Source organism: Argentina silus (genome assembly GCF_951799395.1).
Source record: "Argentina silus genome assembly, chromosome: X".
Taxonomy (NCBI): Eukaryota; Metazoa; Chordata; class Actinopteri; order Argentiniformes; family Argentinidae; genus Argentina; species Argentina silus.
In genome coordinates this window covers 41,623,241-41,642,836 of record NC_139653.1, presented here as the reverse complement: position 1 = coordinate 41,642,836, position 19,596 = coordinate 41,623,241, and the positions used below count along the sequence as shown (strand labels likewise).

The following is a 19,596-nucleotide window of genomic DNA, read 5'->3' as shown; positions in this document are numbered from 1 at the left end:
CACGTGTGCACGGTAGGCCATGGTGCGAGACCATTGGCTCTTTTTAAAAAAAAAAAATAATAATAATATGAAATGCTACTGTCACCCCTCACAACCCCTTGCAAATTTTGAATCAAGCAGTTCTACTGGGGTCTGTCTCAAGCGTGAAGTAATTCTAGACCGCAGACATGGTTGTTATTGTTGTCACTGCATCTCAGCTGTGCAGCCGTATTTGGCATGTGTTTACAACAATCAGTGCATCTCCAGTAAAGACACACGGAAAGGGAGATGTAGTGTGTTTTTATAATTTCCTTTGAGATTCAAGATCCTTTATTTGTCACGTGCATACAAGTATACAGTGAAATGCAAAAGTGACAGTGCCACAGAGTAGTGCAACAATACGTTTTAAAATAGAATAAAATAAAAGTACTAAAAAATATGTATACAGTATAAACAGTATAAACAGTGTAGCAGTATAAACAGCGGTGAAGCAATGTACGCAATGGAATGGCAATATACAATGGCAATGACAGGTTGACAGTACAGATAATTACAGTGGAGGATGAGTCTGCAATGGATGATTATGTGTGTGCATATGTGTTATGATGTCAGTGAGTGTGTGAGTGACTTGAGGGGGGCACTGGTGGGGTCATCGTTGATGATCCTGATGGCATGGGGGAAGAAACTCAGTCTTAGTCTCTCTGTTGTTGCTGCATGACAGCGAAGGCGTTTGCCTGACCGCAACAGCTGGAACAGTCCGTTTTTCGGGTGGTGAGGGTCCTTCATCATCCTGTAGGCTCTGGTCCTACACTTCCTGGTGTACAGGACATGGAGAGGGGGGGGTTGGAGCTCCCATGGTCTTTTCTGCCAGGCGTACCACCCTTTGCAGAGCTCGCCTGTCCTGGGCCGTGCTGTTACCGTACCAGACGGTGATGTTGCCAGCCAGGATGCCCTCCACAGCTCCAGAGTAGAAGGACTGAAGGATCCTCCGGGAGACTTTGAATTTCCTCAGCTGCCGGAGATGGAACAGGCGTTGCCTTGCCTTTCCCACCAGTGTACTGATGTGGGGAGTCCAGGTCAGGTCTTCTGTGATGTGGACTCCCAGGTATTTAAAACTGCTCACCCTGTCCACAGCAGTCCCACCGATGTCCAGCGGCGTGTAGATCCTTGGATGTTGTGCTCTCCTGAAGTCCACAATCAGCTCCTTTGTCTTGGAGACATTCAGGATGAGGCTATTCTCCTGACACCAGAGTGACAGGTCCGTCACCTCGTCCAGGTAGGCTTCCTCATTATTATCTGAGATCAGCCCCACCACGACTGTGTCGTCCGCAAACTTGATAATGGAGTTGTCGCTGGACTTAGTCACACAGTCGTGGATGTACAGGGAGTAGAGGAGGGGACTAAGGACGCAGCCCTGGGGGGACCCTGTGCTCAGGATGAGTATGCTGGAGGTGTGTCTACCCTAGCCTGGCCGTCAGGAAGTCCAGGATCCAGGCACACAGGGGAATGTTCAGTCCTAAACCAATAATCTTTTCAGCCAGTCTGGTGGGGACTATGGTATTGAACGCTGAGCTGTAGTCTATAAACAGCATTCTCACATAGCCCCCCTTCTGACTGTCAAGGTGAGAGAGAGTGGTGTGGAGGACCTGGGAGACTGCATCGTCCGTGGACCTGTTTGGTCTGTATGCGAACTGCAGTGGGTCCAAGGTCGGAGGGAGGGAGGAGCAGATGTATTCCTTAAATCAGCCTCTCAAAGGACTTCATGACCACTGAGGTTAGAACCACGGGTCTGTAGTCATTCAAGCAGGCTGGGGAGGTGATCTTGGGCACAGGGACGATAGAGGATCTTTTAAAACAGGTTAAAATAGGTTGATGATAGGTTAAATATGGTAGTGAACATAGGAGCTAGCTGGTTAGCACAGGTCTTAAGTACTCTCCCAGGTATGCCATCCGGCCAGCAGCTTTCCTAGTATTCACCTTCAGCAGAGCCCTCCTCACGTCGTGTTCCGTCACGGAGAATGCTTGCTCTGCCCCAGCGTGTGAACTCCCATCAGCCGCGCTAGCCAGCACTCTGACGTTGTTGTTGTTAGCCGGCGCGCTAGCGGTGGTGTTGCCAGCCTCAAACCGTGCATAAAAAGAGTTCAGGTCTTCGGCTAGGTAGGCATCTGCACTTCCAGTTGAGGGGGGGGTGTTCCGGTAGTCTGTAATAGACTGTAGTCCTCGCCATAGGCCTCTGGTGTCGTTGTTCTCCTTCTGCGCCTGCATTCTGTCTGCATATCTCCTCTTGGCGGCTTTCACCGCCCTCCGCAGTTTGTAGGACTCCGCTTTATACTCCTCCATGCTGCCGGATGCCAGGCCGGAGTTGTAAGCAGCGGTGCGGGCTCTCAGAGCGGCGCGGATGGAACTGTCGACCCAGGGTTTCTGGTTGGGGTAGATCTTTACCGTTCTTGTTGGTACAATGTTATCGGCTAATGTTGAGATGAAGTCCAAGACAGTCTCTGTAAACTCGCTGGAACTTGATTGAAACATATCCCAGTCGTCGTCACTCAGCGCGTCTTGTAACACGGCCTCTGATTGGTCGGACCACCGCTTTCCCTCTCTCTTCACGACTGCTACCTGTTGGATCCTTTGTTTGTAAACAGGCATCAACAAAATGGCGGAGTGGTCTGATTTCCCAAAGGGAGGGCAGGAAACAGCTTTGTACCCATTCTTAAACTGAGTATAACAGTGGTCCAAATCTCCCCTGGTGGCACACGTGATGTGTTGGCAGAAGTTAGGCATAACTTTTTTAAGGTTAGCCCTTAGCAAAGACGTCAGCTATGGACTCTTCTCTCAAGATAAGACATGAGGTATTATAATATACACCTCTTACAGACAGGCAAGTGCTGGACTTTACCCTGACAATGGCACTATTGCATATGTTGAAACATTCGTGACAGCAAATAAATAAATAAATATTGTTCTCCCACATCACCTTGATGTTCCGAGGACATCCCCTATCCCCCAGAGTACATGTGGGTTATTATGGTAGCAATGGATGCTGCAGGGCCCAATCAGATTTCTGGCTGAATTAGGGCAGAGCAGAGCCAACCATCACAAACAGAGCGTGGTCTAGCTGCGTTTAGTGACTCCCTTTAAATGCCCTGTGGCTTAATGTGCGTGTGTGGGTGTGTGTGCGCAGGTGCATGTGTGCATGTATGGTATGAATAGGTAAAGGGTGTGTGTGTGTGTGTGTGTGTGTGTGTGTGTGAGAGAGAGAGATCGAGGGACTGGTGGAGGTGTGGTGGGGGTCGGCCACTGTCTACTGGTTTACATCAATGTGTGACAAGCCTATTTCCAGGCCAGAACTGCCAGGTGACTCAGCTGTGTGTGTGTGTGTGTGTGTGTGTGTGTGTGTGTGTGTGAGTGAAATCTAATCCTACAGTCACACATCTGTTTAGGACATGTATAATGCTAGGGGAAACACTAGGACATTGTTGTAGGGATGGTTCAGCCTATTTTCATGTTTCATGTCTATTTTACCTAAACATAAACATAGGCTGAACCATCTCTTTAACCCATTTACTCCATTTAACCCATGTTATTCTAGGATAAATATCCTTATCTCCTGAGGGTTTTCTGAAAAAATACTAAGAATTGTCAACGTCTACCAAAACCTTAATATCTAAGCCTCTGTAGCACATAGAAACAAGAAATAAATGACATTTTAAAGGTAAGAATCACAGGTTATATTAAAACATGCTCCCTTAGCACTAACATACCAACACATTTTTCTAAAAATCCTCAAAATCAGATGGGGAAGAAAAAAATATATTTTATATGATTTATTTATATAACAAATAAATAAATTATATCACTCTCTCCCAACTCTGTCACTGCCCTCACTGTCAAAATCCTCCTCTGTCGTAGCCACCTCGCCGCTCTCCAAAAAAAAATCAACAATAAACGCACGTGTATGTCTGATTGATTGACGTGATTTTCGGCGAACCACACGACATTTGGGTGGTCACGTGCTTTTAAAAAATCAACAAGACCCACCTCATGTGTATTTGAACCAATGACAGTGCATTATATGCTGCACGTGTCATGAAAATGACGACAAATCAACAATGCTGCGCCATGCAGCAGCCGGCAGGAGATTCAGAGTTGCACAACACAGTAACCGGCGGTAGATGCAATGTTGCGGCGCGCAGCATCCGGTACAAATGGGTTAACCACTGTTTTGTTGATTTTAGCCTTACCCAGCTCTGAGGTGGCGATCTCAGGGATAGTGATCCTCAGCATCGTGCCGTTGCTCAGCTCCTGAATGAAGAGAAATAAAATAAAATCAGACACAAAAGGATTGTTTCACAAGAAGCAATATGTCTAAAATACTGATTGCCTATATTGATCAAAATCCGTATAGCAGGTGTCATATCATATGCCGCTGGACTTTGACATTTCTAAATCCCTCAATGAACAGGTCAGTCAGGTGTGTGTGTGTGTGTGTGTGTCTGTCTGTCTGTGTGTGTGTCTCAGAGGCAGCAGGACTTTGACAGGGCTGGGACAGGAGGTCCCTGGGCTGTACAGCATGTCTTTACTGGTCCTGACAGGACCGCCCCTGCAGTTAGGGATGTCAACCCAGAGATGTGTGACATTATTGAACCATTTAAACAGACTGACAGGCGTATGGTGGTGCTCAGTTCTGTAGGAGCACTGAGACTTCTCTCCATTCATTCAGAGGGCATTCAACAAGCAAAAATCCCAGTAGACCTGCTCACTGCTCAGCCCAAACAACTTCCAGACACACTGACATAAAGAGAGAGAGACACAGAGAGAGAGAGAGAGAGAGAGAGAGAGAGAGAGAGAGAGAGAGAGAGAGAGACACAGACAGCGATAGAGAGAGAGAGAGAGAGAGAGAGAGAGAGAGACACACAGACAGCGATAGAGAGAGACACAGACAGCGATAGAGAAAGAGAGAGACACACCCCCCCAACTCACCAGTGTGACTCTGCTGCTGACAGGGTCCCTGAGGGCATGGATGTAGGGCACAGACTGCTGGAAGGTGTAGTCCTCCAGCCAGGAGACTTCATGATGCTTGGTGGAAAAACCTCTCTCTGACACCAACACTGGAGAAGGCATGGACACCTGGAGTACAGGAGGGGAGGGGAGACTGAACGTTGTATGTATGTATGTATGTATGTATGTATGTATGTATGCATGCATGTATGCATGTATATATATATATATATATATATATGTATGTATATATATACACACACACACACAGTGCCCTCCCGTATTTTCTTATTTTCGCTCTATACTCCAAAAGTTTTGATTTGAAAGCTGAAAATCTAAATTTTAACCCCATTTTAATTGTTAGATTTAAATCCAAACTTTTAGATAATGGAGCCAAAAGAAGAAAAAATACTTAACTGTCCCATTACTTATGCAGGGCAATGCATATCCTTTATTTCTACAGGTGACACATATGAGATTAAAAATTTCAACAAGCGACACGTCAATATATCAACTAAGTGAATTTCTGGCTGAATTTAATTAGTCTTATCAGTACTATCAGTACTTCAATAAAAGGTTGTGTATGGCTATTGCTCTCCTTATTGCCCTGACAACCTCCCCTTCATACCCCCCCGCTCCAAGACGAGAGTATCACCTCGTCCAGTCGTCTGATGTGTCGGTTGGTGGCCTTGGTGGGAGTGCTCACGCTCTGCATGGGGGAGCTCAGGTGGATGTTGTGGTTGGACAGGCTGAAGGTGGGAGACAGCAACCCTGGGACAAACACCTTGCTCACCTGCAGAGAAAAAACACAATCATGTGCTACGGTATATATCCTTTATTTCTACAGGTGATGCCATTGAGATTAAAAATCTCTTCAGCAAGCGACACCAATTTCTGGCTGAACTGAATCAGTCTTATATCAGTACATCAATACAAAGCTGTGAATGGCTGTGGTAAAGACAGGAGACATTAGTGGTAAATGCTTGTACATTTCAACAAATGTTAGCGCTACTCCAGGTTGGTGGAAGTAGAAGGTTGGGCTCATTTTAATGCAGGGAATGGAATGAGCCCGTCCTCTGATTTCTACCTCCACCAGCCTCCAGCCAACTACTCTGTGCTTACCCTGGTCACTCCAGTGTATAGAACCAGGCTTCCATTGGCCTCCAGAACCAGCATGGCATCTATGCCCTGAGAAGGAAAATAAAAGATTAAAAATGAGAAATGATGCACATCAATATATGAGCATCTCCAATACAGCGGCCATTAAGATGAGACCTTCGTAGAAGCATAGTAGGTCTTGCCTATGTTTAACAATCCAGCCAAATATGAAACATAAATTTGAGTAGATATTATTAGTTATTTAAACATCCTGAATACAGCAGTTAATAAATAATACTGTGAGGTGTTGGGTTAATTTTACCTGCAATGGTGCAGCGTCTTTAGCAGGGATGGTTGCAAGAGACGCAAAGATGAGCTGAGACTTATTGTTGCTCTCAAAGAACTTAACACATCTGGAAATAATACAAACAAGTCATTATGAGAGAGAGAGAGACAGTCAGAGAGTGTATGTATGTGAGAGAGGGTGAGAGAGAGAGGGACAGAGAGGAGAGGGAGGGGAAAAGAGAGACTTGGAGAGACACAGAGGGAGAGAGGGAGGGGGGGGGAGAGAGAGAGACAGAGACAGCAGGAAGAGTGTGAGAAAGAGAGAGATGCAGACCTGAGTTGTTCGTGGGACTCGACCAGGAAACAGAGGTAATTGTTCTCACACAGGTCAGAGGTGATGAAGACCTTAGAGGCCTGACAGCTCATGACCCTGGAGAGAAACACAGGAGATCTAATTACTATTTTTTTCTCCCCAATGACTTTTATAATTACTCCAACATTACTACATCTCGCAAAAAAAAGAGAACAAACTAGACTCAGTAACATGCAGAAATCAGTAGTAACCATCTAATAGTAGAGAAAAACAGAAAAGGAACTGAAAATGATCCATGACAGCGTCTCAGGATAATAGTGTCTGGTCTCTGTCTTTTTTTCTGTCTATGAGTGTGATTCTTCTTATGTAATCAATGTCAGGTACTGACCTGTTGGACGTGGCGGTCTCGCTCCACAGCTGGTCAATGCACAGGTCTGGTACAATGGGCTCCATCTCTGCCACCAGAACAGACTCGTTGGCTGTGCTGTTGGGTGAGGGCAGGAAACTGTGCCCCCTAGAGGACGGGGTCTGGTATGACATGTTGAAGCGTGCCACGCCGGAGAAGGAGGGAGTCGCCATACCAGGGGAGTGAGACCGGCTAAACACACGGTAGGGAGTGGTTTTGGTCATGGGTCGATGACCATATGGAATGTTATGACTAAAACTGTGCATAATTCTGTGGTACTGAGATGAAGGAGGGGATGTATGTGAGAGACTATTATACACACCCTGGACTAGCTGCATCTATATTGGACATGCAGTTAAGGCTGAGTGTGAGAGTCCTAACTGATTATAAACTGACCTGAGAGCAGCCATATTGGAGATGGGCCGGTATGAGATTATGAACTAATATTACTAATAACAATAATTCATACATTTTGTATAGTGCTTTCACAGACACTATCCATTGAGAGCACAAGAATAGATAGATACATAAAAAGTAAAACAAAAGCAGTCAGTAGAAAACAATAAAAAATAGTTAAAGATTTATAATAAATTTTAAAAAAGGGTTGAGGGATCATTTGATGTTGGAGAGTGTGCTGAATTATTTGATAAGGTTTGGGACAGTGGCCAAAGAGTGGGGAGAAAGCCTGGAGAAAGCCCAGTACCCTCTGGTCCGGTGTTTAGCCCTGGTGATGGGGACGAGGAGGTTGGCATCAGCTGACCAGAGTAGGGGTGTGTTGGAGGAGGACGTCAGAGAGATAGGAGGGTGTCAGGTTGTTGAGGGGCATGCTGTTTCATTACTGTGTTTGGACCTGAAGCTAGACTGAAATGGCTTGTAGAGTTTATTGGAGTCAGGGCACAGGTTGAGGTCTTCATGCCTGCAACCACCTTTGCAAGGTCAGAGGTGGTGACTTCAGAAAAACTGGAGACAGAGCTTTTTGTGAGAGAGATATCTGAGTCTCTCTCAGACGAGGCAGAGGAGGTGGTCAGTTGGTAATAGATTTTGCCAGAGAGATTTTTCAGGGTATCTGCAGGTTTCAGGAAGTCAAATGTAAGACTTTTTAAGACTTTTTTAATGCCACTTAGAATGCAATTCCAAAAATAAACGCAGGGCCCCCATGTTGAGAGTCAGAGTGGAGGAGGTGATGCTGCCTCTCCTCACCTCCTGGGGTCAGCCCATGAGGAAGTCCAGGATCCGATTACACAAGCAGGTGTTGAGACACAGGACCTTGAGCTTGGTGACGAGCTTGGAGGGGACTATCGTGTTGAATGCTGATCTGTAGTCCAGAGTCGCCAGCAGAGAGAAATTTATATGGGACTTGACTATGCTCTCAAAGATATTCATAATGACTGACGTGAGAGCCAAAAGGGGGGTACTCATTGAGACTACTAGTCTCAATGACTACTAGTCAGGTAGACTTGGACTTCTTAGGGACCGGGATGATGGTGGTCACCTTGAAGCAGGTGGCGATTACAGACTGGGACATGGACATGTTGTGAAAACGCCTGTGTCTGTGAAAACGCCCACCAGTCGGTCTGCACATTATTTGAGTACTGCTTTGCTGATGTTGACCCACTTGACGATCTTACACACGTCAGCCTCAGTAAGCGAAAAACACACAGGCCTCGTTAGTAACAGGAGCTTCGATGGGGAGCTCCATATCACTATCCTCAAACTGAGCATAAAGTGAATTTAGCTTGTAGGGGGGCAAAGCAACAGTGCTTGGTCTCACTTTATAGTCTGTAATCCCTGCCATATACCTATCGCGTCAGAGCCTTGGTAGTGAGATTAAATCTTGTCCCTGTAATTCCTCTTGGCGCCTCTGATGGCTTTTCGGAGGTCGGATCTGGACTTCATGTCGGCATTCGAGTCCCCAGAGTTGAATGCAGAGGTCCATGCTTTCAGTAAGACATGACTGTCACTGTTAATCCATGGTTTTTGGTTGGGGAATGACCGTACCGTGACAGTAGGAACACTGATGTCTATGCAATGCTTGATGTAACCAGTGACAAATATTGATGTTGTTGTGAGCGGAGGTTTTGAACTCCAACTCCAATCCGCACAATCAAAACATCCCTGAAGCGTGTCCTCAGTTAGCTCACTCCAGCGCTGCACAACACGACACTGGTGATGCTTGCTTAAGCCTCTGTCTGTAGGTCGGCAGGAGCAGAACAGAGGCGTGGTCAGATTTGCCAAAGGCAGGGCGAATCTGTACATTGTAACTATTCCGCCAAGGAGTACAACAATGGTTGATAATGTTATTGCCTTGTGTGGGACAGGAGATGTGTTGGTGATAACCAGTTAGCAGGCTTTTCAGTTTAGCCTGATTGAAGTCCCCAGTCACAATGAAAGCGGCGTCAGGATGTGCCGTTTCCTGCCCTTTAATTGTCCTAGACAGTTCTTTCAGTGCAGTTTTGGTATCAGCTTGGGGAGGTATACACACAGCGGTAATGATGACGGACGAGAATTCTTTCTCTGCATTTAATCAAGTATTCCAGGTCGTGGGAACAGAGGGTAGAAAAAGTCTCAATGTCCGTGCACCAGTTGTTATTTATCATAAAGCATACAACGCCTCCCTTCCCCTTACCGGAGTCGAGAGTCCTGCCCTGCCGGTGTAACGAGTAGCCATCAATAACAATGGCGGAGTCGGGAACCACAGTATTGAGGCAGGTCTTGGTAAAGATGAGGGGACTGCATGCTTTAATATCCCACTGGAAAGTAATCCTTCCTCTGAGTTCATCCAGTTTGTTGTCCAGGGACTGAACATTGGCGAGGAGTATACACAGTTCACTCAGCGTCTTAGTCGGTCAGAATCCCAGCTCTGTTACCACACTCTGTTAACCAACACCTTTTTTTTAATTTATTTTTTTAATATATTTTTTAGGGCATTTCTGCTTTATTGGGATAGAGACAGTAGAGATTGACCGGAAGGATGGGAGAGAGAGGAGGGATGACATGAAAGATAGGTTGAGGGTCGGAATCAAACCAGGAACCTTGCGATTACATGGTAAGCGCATTAGTGTGCTACGCCACTCAGCGCCCCTAACCAACACCTTTGACTTGGTTAAAGCGCCCGAGTCTTCTGTCCTTGCTGGCATGTTGTGTGAAGATAGTGTGCAGGCCATCAGACATTTTTCCATCTTTCACATGGGAAAACTATATTTTAATGCATTGTGAAGAGTGTGGAGGCCACAACTCCCCACAACAGCAAGCTGAGGATCTCCAGTGTTCAACATGCTCCTGCTGGAAATGCTCAAAGAATTTCCAGTTGACATTGGGTCACCATGGAGATGGACATCAGGCTCCACAAACTCCTGAGAATGAATTCGACACATCACCAGGCACTCAAGCACAAACAGTTCGGACTCTAGTACGGGGCCAGTCCAAATCATGTCATGTATGAGGTCTTGTCCTTCCCGCATAAAAAGGTTTTTGCTATTTCTGAGTGAGGAAACATTGCTTTAAATATATTATCAATTCCCTCATTGGCACTGTAAGACTGGTGACTCCCCACTGTTTTTAAAGTCCACAGCACCTCCGCTTTCAGTGTGGGCGTAGACCCAAATGTTGAACGGAGGTCGGTTGATGCTGTTGCCAGCAACAACGTCGTTGGTACTCTACTGGCCACAGTTGCTAGGCCTGTCTGGTGTACCGGAGCAGAGACGGTAGAACAATATTGAGAGATGTTCGCTTGACTACGGGATTTCATAAATTGTTTGTCTCTCTCACACTGCATATGTTATCTGCTTTAATACCCATTGTGCCCAGTTTAAAATGCAGCGGGCTTCGGACGGATTTTCCTCAACCAATCAAAACTGTTCTCCAACCACTCATTAAATTTGCACTTTCCCATGATACTCACAACCCTCACAATATACAGTACTTACTACACACAAGATGCCAGCTAGCTAGCTAGCAAACGAACAATGTTGTTGAGCGAGGCACAGAGAGCAGAAGCCGATGTGAGGTATGTGCCGACTGTGCGCGCCAAACATTTGCTACTAAAAGTTGCCCAGAGGTAGAACACTCGGAAGATGCATACTCGTGTGTTCCATCCGATCCCCTTTGCTGCACCACAAACACAACGTAGCAAAAATAGCATGTAGTCATCTCCCGGTCATAATGTCTTAAAAACAATTTAAGACATTATGAGGCCTTACATTTAGGGAAATTAATTTAAGACAATTTAAGACTTTTTAAGGACCCGCGGACACCCTGTTTTTGAACTGACCTGAGAGCAGCCATATTGGAGATACTGGGCGAGTGTGCATGTGAGTGGAAACCAGGTGATGATGCCATCCTGCTCTGGTTGTAGAGGGCGTGGCAGTGCAGTGGAGAGCCAGGTGAGTCTATCCTGGATATGGCACGCAGGTGTGGGGTTGGGAAGGTGGGCGGGATCAAACCTTGGGGTGTGGCCACCTGCTCAGGACACTTCAGGTCTAGTGACTGCTCCTGGGGGACGTGGTTCAGGGTCAAAGGTTATTCAATTCAACAAACGTCATCATTCCCTATGCATCGGGCAATTCTTGCTGGACTCAATGTAATAATGTAGTCAATGAAGAATCGTCAACACAACAATAGGAAGATACACAAACACATCATTGTTTGTTGTGATTGTTAAGAGTTAGAGTTACAACTTAAGCCTAAAACATTATTTTCATTCTTACCCCTGCCACATCCAAGATAAAGCGTAAATACCACAACAGAACATATCATTGCATTAGTCAATGTTATCTTACATCAGGCGTGACTTTGCGTAGTGCCCAGGCGGAGTGTACGCCCTGCACGGTGTCATAGGTCACGAGTATGGAAGGCTTGCAGCAGGAGAAGACAATCTTCATGGTGCTGTCTGAGACGTACTGAACAGGGGCCGAATCAATTAGACCTGCCAGACACACACACACACACACACACACACACACACAGGGCCGTGAATGAGACTTAATGAGGAAGATATTATGCCAGGTAGCTACTGACCGATAGCTTAGCTACCGGAGGCGGATGGTGCCGTTGGAGATTAGGGAGGACGATTTTCGTTATCGTGCTTTCCAAAATGTCTTTTGTCAAAAAATATTGTGTGTATGTCATCTTCTCAGCTATTATTATATTTGTCATATCAGCAAGGAAAAATGACATCTATGACTCTGAAGGAGTGTGTATCCTGTATACGTGTGTGTGTGTGTGTGTGTGTCCGTCTCACTTGTAGGCCTGCACACCACTGGGGCGATTTCATCCAGAGGGTGCAGCATGCTGAATACGGTGGGCAGAGGTTCCCTGAGAACAGAGCAGAGAAACAACGCTGGTTACCAAATGCTTCACACAATCTCTGCATGTGCATGTGCATGTGCAAGCGTGTCTATGAGCGTGAGAGTAAGCATGTATGTCAACACATCTCAAAAGTGTGTGTGTGTGTGTGTGTGTGTACCTGGGAGGACTCAGTGGTACATCAGAAGCTGGGTTCTTGCGCTCCAACAGCAGCCCAAACTTAGTGGCCCACAGTGTAGACACCTGGAAAAGATTTATAATTGTTAGTTAGGCTACAGGACTTTCTTCTATCTTAGTCTCTGCACATCAAATCAAATCTTACTCAAGAGGATCATGGGGATTGGAATGTCCTGTAGTTGGAACTAGTCCACTTTAAAATGGCTTGCTGGAGTTACAACTGAAGTTTGCATCCTAAAATCATTGTTTGTGGTGTGAATCGACACTTGATTCATAAGACCAGTCTAAAAATGGAAAATCCAAGTGTGGCAATCTGTAACTCAGATGTTTTATCTTAACTACGACTGGTGAAATTAATTAACATCTAAAGGCAACAACGCCAAGGTAAATACAGTGTGTTTGTAAAGTCTTCAGACCCCTTCACTTTTTCCACATTTTGTTGTGTTATACTCAATTTAAAATGGATAAAAATAACAACAATTGCCATAATTTTCTCTTGATCCTGACAAACTCCCCAGTCCCTGTCGGTGACAAACATACCCATAAATTGATGCAGCTACCACTATTCTTCACACGAGAGAGAGTGCGGAAACTGCATTGCATGTGCTGGATTTGCACCAAACTTAAGGCTTTGTAGTAAAACTAAATAAACACATTTCCAGCCACTTTGCTGTATCACTTGAATTTATGGTTGCAAACACAATTATGGATATGAGATTATTTTCCATTAAGGGATACTTTTTGGCCACTTGGTTATAGACCAATTTTGTAGAGTGAGTGAGATGATGTTGTCCCTACTATGCAGACTGTGCTTTTTCATCTCCGCCTTTCAACTTTGTAGATTTTTGTACATTATGTAGATTGTCTCCCCAGGCCTCAGGCTAGCATTCCTGAGCAGTTTTGTTCCTCTCCATTTGCTCAGTTTGTAATGAAAACCTGATCCACACAGTGTGTAATTGATTCCTATGCAAACCAGAGATGATAAAAACAAAAGATATTCATTCCAAAATTAAATGAACTGGGGTTGTGAAAGTAAGTATGCAAAATGGTCATATATCCTTGCTCTTAGATGGACTCAATTCAACTTGTTGAGTGACTTGGAGACATTTTTGCATAAAAGTATTATATTAAAAGTATTATAGCAAAGGGTCTGAATACTTATGTACATGAGGTATTTCAATTTTAATAAATTTGCAGACATTTCTAAAAATGTGTTTTCGCTTTGTCATTATGGGGTATTGTGTGTAGATTGATGAGGAAAACAAATATTTAATCAATTTTAGAATAAGGCTGTAACATAAGAAAATGTGGAAAAAGTGAAGGGGTTTGACTTTCCAAATGCACTGTATATCAAGGAAACATCCATCATTAATAGAAGCTGAAATAGCTCACAATCAACCAGTAACATCATTTCTCCTACACAACATAGGCAGGCCTACTGATTGTTTCCCGCAACTCACCAGGAAAACAAAAACTCAATTATATCAGGTTAATGTAGATGCGGAAAATAATCACTCACACAGAGACACACAGACACACACACACACACACACACAGACACACACCAAGGCAGTTTAATTGCAGAGACCACATTGATGTTTTTCATTCTACAGGCTCTTCAGCTGTCAGTGGGCCAAATCACCCATTACCACTGGTTAAGAAGACAATAGACGGGTCCTGGGGAACATTAGTAACAGGGTAAAACAGGCATAATTACTGTCCATATCTGCTTATTGTCTCCTATGGGGGTTCTACCATGGGATATGAAATAGCTATGACCAGGACAGAGGGAGCCATTTTACACACTGTAAAAATATGGTTCTCTCTAACCATCGTTCTTACTACGCCACAAATGAAATGGACACAATGGAGGATTATGTGACGCTAAATTGTCCTAAATGACCCTAAATTGTTTAATTGAGACAACTCCAATAATCACAGACCACCCAGAAGCACAGTTGCTCCATATCTAATGCTGTAATTACTCCAGTAATAGTCTCTCGTAGCCATACCCCCAAATCATGTTGTTCTCACACCTCCTTTGGAGGTCTGGAGAATTTCTGATTAGGCGATCTGGCTTGGATTGAACTAGACGGAGCAAGGGGAGACTGTGCTCAAAATGTCATTGGATGTTACATTCCAAGAACCCTGCCCTCACATGCCTGTAGAATGGTTACTTGTTGTTATGTGCTTCATCTTTAGCAACCAGGTAGGACTATTTTGCAGAGATTTGTTGCCTATGCTAGCTTGCAAGTTTGATTATTTATTTATTTTTTAAACTGAAGGAAAAACATATTTTTTTGGAGCTCCGCCCAAGCAAGGTATTTGACGTGTTAGGCATCACTAATTTCAAATGTCACTCATTTCCACCCCTTTGTAGCTACTTTATGCAAAGGATTTCCCCAGGCTTTCCAAACTCAGGAACGCCTGGTCTCAAAGAGGTTACTCTAGTAACAACATTGTTTTAGGTTTGCAAAGTAGCATACATTTAATCCACTTAAATCCATATTCCAGTTGTGTAATAGAAAACCCCACTAAACTGTTTTACAAAGCTTTTACTGAAATACTTTGTAAGAACAATAGAGTCATTCAGCATTAAAAGTCATAGGACCAACTTGATGTAAAGTGAGTCATAATCACTATCCATAATGAAAAGGTAAAAGCAGCATATCACGCACTCACCTGGAAGGGTAAAGGGGAGACAAAGTCCTTCCCTGTCACACTGTGGACATTCACACAGCCGCTTTGAACGATGCACACCGTCTGCTCCATCACCTCCTGATCTGGAATACAAAACAAACAAAAAAACAATAAATAACGCAATAAACAAATAAACAACACTAACAATAACAATACACAATGTCTTCTCCATCACCTCCTGCTCTAGAACACATCAGACCCTTCACAGTTATTCTACATGTTTCCTACAATCCACGTAAAGTAAAAACAAACATATTTGTGAGGATACGAGGCACACCTACCATCTTTCTTTTCTTGTGGAACACCAAAGTTACACCATAAGGCCTGGAGATACATAAAGGGAGATTTTGCAGGAAATGCATAACAGAAATGGAATATTGTGTGGATTGACAGTCCATAAATCCTGTGGACATGTGGTGTTAACAATGACCACAGCCAATGTCTCACATTTTCTTCCTTTCCATCAGCAGGGCTACAATTGTTATGTTTCACTCACTTTCATCTTCCCAGGACATTGCCATACAATGTACACAGCTATAGACAGTGGGGGAAATAATTATTTGATCCCCTGCTGATTTTGTTAGTCTGCCCGATTACAAAGAAATGAGCAGTCTATAATTTTTATGGTACTTTTATTTTAACAAATAGAGACAGAATATCAACAAAGAAGTCCAGAAAAAACACATTATATAAAGTTATAAATTCATTTGCATTTGATAGAAGGAAATAAGTATTTTGATCCCCAAGCAAAACATGACTTAGTACTTGGTGGAGAAACCCTTGCTGGCAAGCACAGAAGTCAGACGTTTCTTATAGTTGGTCACCAGGTTTGCACACATCTCAGGAGGGATTTTGGTCCACTCCTCTTTACAGATCCTCTCCAAATCCTGAAGGTTTCAAGGCTTTTGCTTGGCAACTCGAAGCTTCAGCTCCCTCCACAAATTTTCTATAGGATTAAGGTCTGGAGACTAGCTAGGCCACTCCATGACCTTAGTGTGCTTCTTCTTGAGCCACTCCTTTGTTGCCTTGGCTGTATGTTTTGGGTCAATGCTGGAAGACCCATCCACGACCCATCCTCAGTGCTCTGGCTGAGGGAAGGAGGTTCTCGTCCAAGATCTTATGGTACATGGCCCCGTCCTGTACCCTTAGCAGAGAAACAATCCCAAAGCATAATGTTTCCACCTCCATGTCTTGACGGTGGGGATGGTGTTCTTGGGATTGTAGCATTCAGCATTTCTCTCCCTCCAAACTTGAAGAGTCGAATTTATGCCAAAGAGTTCAATTTTGGTCTCATCTGACCACATCACCTTCTCCCAAGCCTTCTCTGAATCATTTGGGTGTTCATTGGCAAACTTCAGATGGGCCTGTACATGTGCCTTCTTGAGCAGGGGGACCTTGCGGGCACTGCAGGATTTCAATCCGTTACGGTGTAGTGTGTTACCAATGGTTTTCTTGGTGACTGTGGTCCCAGCTGCCTTGAGATCATTACCAAGCTCCTCCCGTGTAGTTCTGGGCTGATCCCTCACCCTTCTCATGATCATCCTTACCCCACGAGGCAAGATCTTGCATGGAGCTCCAGGCCGAGGGCGATTGATGGTTATTTTGTATTTCTTCCATTTTCTAATAATTGCACCAACAGTTGTCTCCTTCTCACCAAGCTTCTTGCTGATGGTCTTGTAGCCCATTCCAGCCTTGTGCAGGTCTACAACTCTTACCCTGATGTCCTTTGAATGTTCTTTGGTCTTGCCCATGGTGGTGGAGAGGTTGGAATGGAAGAGATTGATTCTATTGACAGGTGTCTTTTATACCCATAACAAGCAGAGATTAGGAGTACTTTTCCTAAAGTGACAGGACTAATCTGTGTGCCTCATGGGCATATAACCGGTCTGTATGAGCCAGAATTCTTGCTGGTTTGTAGGGGATTAAATACTTATTTCCTTCGATCAAATGCAAATGAATTTATAACTTTATATAATGTGTTTTTTCTGGACTTCTTTGTTGATATTCTGTCTCTATTTGTTAAAATAAAAGTACCATAAAAATTATAGACCGCTCATTTCTTTGTAATCGGGCAACCTAACAAAATCAGCAGGGGATCAAATAATTATTTCCCCCACTGTATATATAGATATAGATATATATATATGACACATGATGTGCACGTTCAGAGTGGGATGATTGACTTAGATTAGGTCAATGTCCTCATTTCCCTCCTAGAGGAAAAGTCATGCCATACTGCACTCCAGGGGAGGCTGGTGGAGGCAGAACTCTGAGAAATCTCTGGCTCATTGTAATGCATGGAATGGAAACAGGAATTATATAAATAACACATGTTTGATACCATTCCTCATTCCATTCATTACAATGAGCCTGTCCTCTGATCACTACCTCCACCAGACTGCTGTGCTCATATGTATACATACAATGTTTATATCCCATATCCCATTTGATGACATATCAGGTCGATTTAATATCCTTGATTTAATGTCCCTGTGGTGGGTTACCTGTTGAACTGGGCTGTCCACAGTGAAGGCCTTGTATACATGGGAGGCCTGACCCCTGCTCCCCTGGCTCCATATGACCATGTTCCCCGCTGCATAGAGTTCCTCCTCATACTCCACCTCATCACTGTCCCCAATAGAACCCTTCCTCAGCAGCCAGCATTCCTGCAAGTGCACACATTCACACACACACAAACACATTACCGTGTGTCATACAAGATACCTGATGTGTCAGAGAAGCTCGATGCAGGGTTTTTTTGTTCCAACCCAATCTGATAGAACCAAAAGACTGCACACTCTAGCCTGGAAGTCACCAACCAGGATGGAAGACCAGTGACCACTGAACTGTGAAGTTTCCCTGGTCCTTACCCTCTCCCTCTCGTGTAGAGTGACCTCCTGGAGGGAGCCCACTAGACCAGCTGCTCCATCCGAGGACCAGAGCTCCGAAGCTGGCTGCAGCTGCCTGAGCTGCAGGTTTACAGCATTCGGGTGGTTTTTGCAGTGCTCACGGCCAAATGGGACAAACGACTGCAATTCCCCTGCGGCTATCATTGTGGCTCTCTCTTCATAGACGTTCGACATGAGTTCCAGATATCAGCATTATTTCTGAGGGGAAGAAGAGAGAGGGGGGGGGAAATGAAAATGAATAAAATCCTGAATAATCTATCAACCACAACCAGAGATTTGAGACAGATTTTGCTGCAATGCTGTAGAGGAAATTGGACATAAAATGGGATCACTGAAGCCCAAAGACTGGTAGTGGTAGTCAGATGACAGCTACTGTTGTGCCTAAGTAGGTAGAGAAATGATGTTAGTGTCAAGCTGTTGGTGGCAGCTTGTAGCTGGCAGTCAAATTTAACTTGCAAGCAAGTGCTATAATCATATCTACGTTCTTAGCCTCCCTAGCAAGCTACTAAAAAGCTAACTAGACACTGCATGTAATTGGCAATATGCTAAGCTAGCATCAGCTAACTGGCTAGCTACATTGAGTAGTGCTTGGACTATGAGAATGTCTATTTGGATTTTGGGAAAAGTAACAGGCTAAGATTCGTAGCAAGATATTTCTGTTAGTCTAGCTGTCTGGTCCATGCTTCCTGCTACGTTCTGCTAGCACTGTAGCAGGCTAACCGGTGAGACTAAGATAGCTTGTCCTGGTGAGATTCATATGTATGCGGCACAGACAGTGATACGCGAACCTGGTAATAGGGAAGAATCTGGCTCTTGTCTCGGAGTCCGTGTCTTGTCTTTGTACGACTCTCCTTTGAGTACCACGTAGCCACTATCGTCAACATAAAAACAACTTAAAGCAACGATTAAAATAAGAGTATACATATATATATATATATATCAGTTGTTTATTCAAAAGTGCGCGGACATCTTGCTGTCCCGAGATTCCCCTCCTCATTTGATCCAACCAATCACAGGGGAGATACGGGAAAGTGACGCAAGTGTGTCAAAAGTTGATACATTTCATCCATTCTAACAAGTTGCATTGTGACTTTGTATCAAGTCTTTCCTTCATCAGATTGGATGTATGCGTAGTCAGTAAAACTCACTCCAGAGACCACATCACTCCAGTCATCCAAAGCCTCCACTGGCTCCCAGTTCGATGTAGGATTCAGTTTAAGATTCCTCTCACCACCTACAAAGCCCTCAACAACATGGCACCCTCCTACCTCTCTACCGTCCTACCTCCGCGACCTCCTCCTCCAGCACACCCCCGCATTCTCCGGTCAGCTGATACCTCCTCGTCCCCATCACCAGGATGAAACACCTGACCTGGGGGGCTGGGCTTTATCCGCTGAAACCCCGCTCTTTGGAACACTTTCCCAAAC

The 19,596-nt window shown here is 44.6% G+C and overlaps 1 protein-coding gene across 2 annotated transcripts in view; it reads right to left on the bottom strand.

Annotated features, from left to right (window-relative positions):
• The window catches only part of anapc1 (anaphase promoting complex subunit 1), a 55,480-nt gene extending 36,343 nt beyond the window's left edge, over positions 1 to 19,137 (bottom strand). For both annotated transcript variants that reach the window (XM_083695353.1, XM_083695354.1), the window contains exons 1-16: positions 18,958 to 19,137; positions 18,131 to 18,367; positions 17,765 to 17,926; positions 15,542 to 15,584; positions 15,243 to 15,343; positions 12,544 to 12,626; positions 12,319 to 12,392; positions 11,858 to 12,003; positions 11,350 to 11,570; positions 7,062 to 7,271; positions 6,695 to 6,790; positions 6,398 to 6,488; positions 6,100 to 6,165; positions 5,633 to 5,770; positions 4,960 to 5,106; positions 4,221 to 4,281 (exon numbers count right to left, since the gene is read on the bottom strand). In XM_083695353.1, the coding sequence (XP_083551479.1) occupies positions 4,221 to 4,281; positions 4,960 to 5,106; positions 5,633 to 5,770; positions 6,100 to 6,165; positions 6,398 to 6,488; positions 6,695 to 6,790; positions 7,062 to 7,271; positions 11,350 to 11,570; positions 11,858 to 12,003; positions 12,319 to 12,392; positions 12,544 to 12,626; positions 15,243 to 15,343; positions 15,542 to 15,584; positions 17,765 to 17,926; positions 18,131 to 18,343 (1,852 nt within the window). In that variant the 5' untranslated portion in view covers positions 18,344 to 18,367; positions 18,958 to 19,137. The remainder of the gene's footprint in view (positions 1 to 4,220; positions 4,282 to 4,959; positions 5,107 to 5,632; positions 5,771 to 6,099; positions 6,166 to 6,397; positions 6,489 to 6,694; positions 6,791 to 7,061; positions 7,272 to 11,349; positions 11,571 to 11,857; positions 12,004 to 12,318; positions 12,393 to 12,543; positions 12,627 to 15,242; positions 15,344 to 15,541; positions 15,585 to 17,764; positions 17,927 to 18,130; positions 18,368 to 18,957) is intronic.
• Between the last annotated feature and the right edge of the window lie 459 nt (positions 19,138 to 19,596).